This window comes from Artemia franciscana, unplaced genomic scaffold (genome assembly GCF_032884065.1).
Source record: "Artemia franciscana unplaced genomic scaffold, ASM3288406v1 PGA_scaffold_56, whole genome shotgun sequence".
In the NCBI taxonomy this organism is placed as follows: Eukaryota; Metazoa; Arthropoda; class Branchiopoda; order Anostraca; family Artemiidae; genus Artemia; species Artemia franciscana.
Genome location: NW_027062696.1, coordinates 862,111 through 866,002, shown reverse-complemented (window position 1 = coordinate 866,002; position 3,892 = coordinate 862,111). Strand labels below are relative to the sequence as shown.

The window sequence follows — 3,892 nt, the reverse complement described above, 5'->3', positions numbered from 1 at the left end:
GAGTGACAACTATTCAGAAAGTGAAATGTCTGAAATTAGTGATTGTGTAGGAATCATAAGTGAAGGTGTAGGAAAGGAACCAGCTAATATTTGTGTGAGTGACAGTGGAAGCAGCAATAGTGAGACAGAAACAGCACAAGCCAGGAAAATAGGAAGAAGAAACCAAAACGAGGTTTTGTTAAAGCCTGGGAGGATGACAAGCAACTCAGCCATTTTTTAACTAGAGCCCCCAACAATAAAGACCAGCCGTGGTGCAAGTTCTGCCATTGGATTTTGAAGGGGTCAAAAAGGAATATTTTGAGGCATACAATATCGAAGAGTCACATTGATAGGTGCCAAGAAGCAGGAGCTGCAGCTACATCCAGAGTGATGATGTCTGTTAGGCAGAAAGACATTGATGTAACCAATGCAGAAATCCGCTTATCAGCATGGTTTGCCTCAGAAGACATACCTTTCATTAAAGCCAATACGCTTATCCCTGTTTTGAAAGCATGTGCACCAGACTCTGCAGTGCTGAAGAATTTCCAGATGAAACAGACGAAGATCACAGGCATTGTGAAGAATGTTCTTGCCCCATATGAACAGAGCAGACTTTCTCATGACTTGAGGAAAAGCTTTTACTCTTTGGTCATTGATGAAACAACAGATAGAGGGACTATCAAATCTTTAGTGATTATTGTGAAGTACAAACACCCCAATACTCAAGCAGTCAAAGAAGAATTCTTAGGAATTCTGGAGGTTGAAGATTCAAGCAGCCTTGGACAGAAAACTTTAATTGTGAACTATTTGAAAAAGCTTTGCATACCACTGAATCGGATGATCAGTATTGGCTTTGACAATGCTTCTGTTAACACAGGAGTTCAAGCTGGACTTGGGGCACTGCTTATTGCTGGAAGTACGGGGGGGATGGTTGATGATGCACTACCTGAGCTATTTGTTCTTGGATGTACCAGTCATTCTCTTGCCCTAGTTGCTAGTCATGCAAGCAAGCGACTGCCAGAAGGCCTTGAGCCTATGCTGAGAGATTTGATGAACTATGTTGCTAACAGCCCCAAACGTATTGTTGAGCTGAAGGAAATTCAACAATTCACAGAACTGAAGGTACACCGGATGCTTCAAATATCAAATACTCGGTGGCTTTCGATGGAACAGGCAATTTCTCGTGTTCTTGAGCAATGGAATGCCCTTGTGATGTTTTTCACCAATCACGGTCTTGGAGATGCAGCTGGGGACAAGAGTTCACAAGATAAAGCTGCAAAAATCTTGTCTTACATGAAGGAGCCCTTGACTAATGCATACTTTCATTTCCTTGCATTTACGCTCAACAAGATAAATTGCTTGAATTTGGAGTTCCAGAGTAGTGACACTCGCATTCACAAACTCCTTCCCAGCTCAAAGGCAACCATGAAGTCTATCATGAAGTTTTTATCAAAACTGACATCTTAGAGAATGACGATGCTTTTGACTTACCCATGATCTCAGGCTGTTTCAAGGAAGTCTCCGAGATTTCTTTTGGTCCAAATACCAAATACACTTGCTGGAATACAAGGATGTGATTCCCTTGAATTATCTCAAACAGTTTAGGCTGAACTGCTTGAACTTCCTTGTAGAAGTTATCACACAAATGAGGAAAAGAATTGATCATTCCGATCCCACTTTAAAAGCTCTGGCTTCTTTAGACCCAGTGACTGCTTTGAGCGGAAAAGTTGACACGCTAGTGGGACTGACTGGTCGGTTCAGCAGCTTACTTGGGAAACAGGAAGGTCAAGGAATGTAATAGAGACTCAGTGGATCTTGATGAGTGAGCACAGAGATGATATTATCAGAACCATGGGAACTGAAATGTCTCCTTCGATCTTTTTGAAGACGTTATTGGATATGAAACATGCTCAAGGCAAGCCACAGTTCGAAGAACTGTCCCTTTTCATGCTAAATCTATGTGCTCTCCCGTATTCCAGTGCAGCTGCAGAACGTCAATTTTCAGTTCTCTCAAATATAAAAACCAAACTCAGGAACAGTCTACTTCTCGACACCATAGACTCCCTGATGCATGCAAAGCAGCTGGTCTCTCTTACCTCAGGAACCGTCCATGACTGGGAAATTCCTTCCGATATATGGAGGAATTTCATGGCCTGGCACAAGGAGAAAGAAAAAGAGACCAATGAACCCTAGATATAACCAGGGTCGAATATACTTGAAGTTCTGGGGAGGGGGGGGTCTGTGTGTGAGATGTTACCAAGTTGTTCAGTGCTTATATATCTCATATTCGTCTGTAATTTTTTGTACAAATATGCGATTGATTTTGGCGTACATTTTTCCTCGGCCTCTAGGTCCATTAGATGTGCTATTGTAACTATTAAGACAGGAAGACGGCTTAGTAGTATTGTTGGTTTAAGCTAAGCTTCAATGAGGGCACAATGAACCACAGACAAATTGATAGACAGAAATTTGGAACTGTTTTTTTCTGGGAACTAAGTTCCGATTGCCGAGTCAAAGTGACATACTGTACAAGAGAATAAAAGTAGGCACAAAGCATGTTAAAACAAGAAGAAGCGTGTTCAGGTATTATACTTCATTTTTACGAATTTCTTCCCGATTGAATCCAGGTCTTGGACAAGTTTTATGCTCCCAAACTAAAAAGCTCAAACGCACCTACTGTGGTCTTATATCTTTCCATTTTCGAAGGTGTCAACTAAAGCTTAGGCGAATACGATTGCGACGTCATGCGAAAATTATTTAATTTACAGTCGGAAATGATTGTCCCTAAAACTTTTATAAATGTAAACTTGCCTTGTTGGCCGCCCAGACACAAATCGATAGTGCGTAACATTAATTTAATCGGTTGTTCCTATTACTTTCATGACGTCATAAGAACGTCTCGATCCCAAGATAATAGTTTAAGATTAAGTTTACTCCTTTTTAAACTCATCTGGAAAAGATTACATATTAAAAACTCCAAATAAGGATTTGACAATTAAATATGATACCACTTGTAGCAAAAAAAATGACACATTTTGTGACACATTATGGAATTTGAGATGACACAAAAAGCACATTTTCGGAAAAAATATGACACACTCCTTAAAAAAAATTTGCCAGCCCTGGGTACAGAAGCAGCGGAGGCATTTAAATTCAAGAGGCGTAATAGTACACAGAGCACAATTGCTGTAGGAATATGATGTTAATTTTACTCTTCATCATCTAAATATATCAAACAGTTCGTGGTAACGAACTGTAGTAAGGAGCGACCCGGCTCAATAGTAACCAAAACTCTAAAAAATTGAATTTTGATATCAATAGCTACATCAAAAGAATTGCATTTTAATGCCGATTTTAAATATATAAGTTTCATCAAGTTTAGTCTTACCCATCAAAAGTTACGAGCCTGAGAAAATTTGCCTTATTTAGGAAAATAGGGGGAAACATCCCCTAAAAGTCATAGGATCTTAACGAAAATGACACCATCAGATTCAGCGTATCAGAGAACCCTACTGTAGAAGTTTCAAGCTCCTATCTACAAAAATGTGGAATTTTGTATTTTTTTGCCAGAAGACAAATACGGGTGCGTGTTTATTTGTTTTTTTTTTTCTTTTCCCCAGGGGTCATCGTATCGACCAAGTGGTCCTAGAATGTCGCAAGAGGGCTCATTCTAACGGAAATGAAAAGTTCTAGTGCCCTTTTTAAGTGACCAAAAAAATTGGAGGGCATCTAGGCCCCCTCCCACGCTCATTTTTTTCCCAAAGTCAACAGATCAAAATTTTGAGATAGCCATTCTGTTCAAAATAGTCGAAAACCATAATAACTATGTCTTTGGGGATGACTTACTCCCCCACGATCCCTGGGGGAGGGGCTGCAAATTACAAACTTTGACCAGTGTTTACATATAGTAATC

The 3,892-nt window shown here is 39.9% G+C and overlaps 1 protein-coding gene across 1 annotated transcript; it reads left to right on the top strand.

The window, feature by feature from the left end:
* Positions 1–372: 372 nt before the first annotated feature.
* Positions 373–1,446, top strand: LOC136042021 (uncharacterized). The gene has a single exon (XM_065726868.1). It carries the CDS (start codon positions 373–375, stop codon positions 1,444–1,446), a length of 1,074 nt encoding a protein of 357 aa, XP_065582940.1.
* The last annotated feature ends 2,446 nt before the right edge of the window (positions 1,447–3,892 follow it).

Bases quoted from the DNA above. Each gene is read 5' to 3' on its own strand.
- LOC136042021 (XM_065726868.1), top strand. From the start codon at position 373: ATGTCTGTTAGGCAGAAAGACATTGATGTAACCAATGCAGAAATCCGC.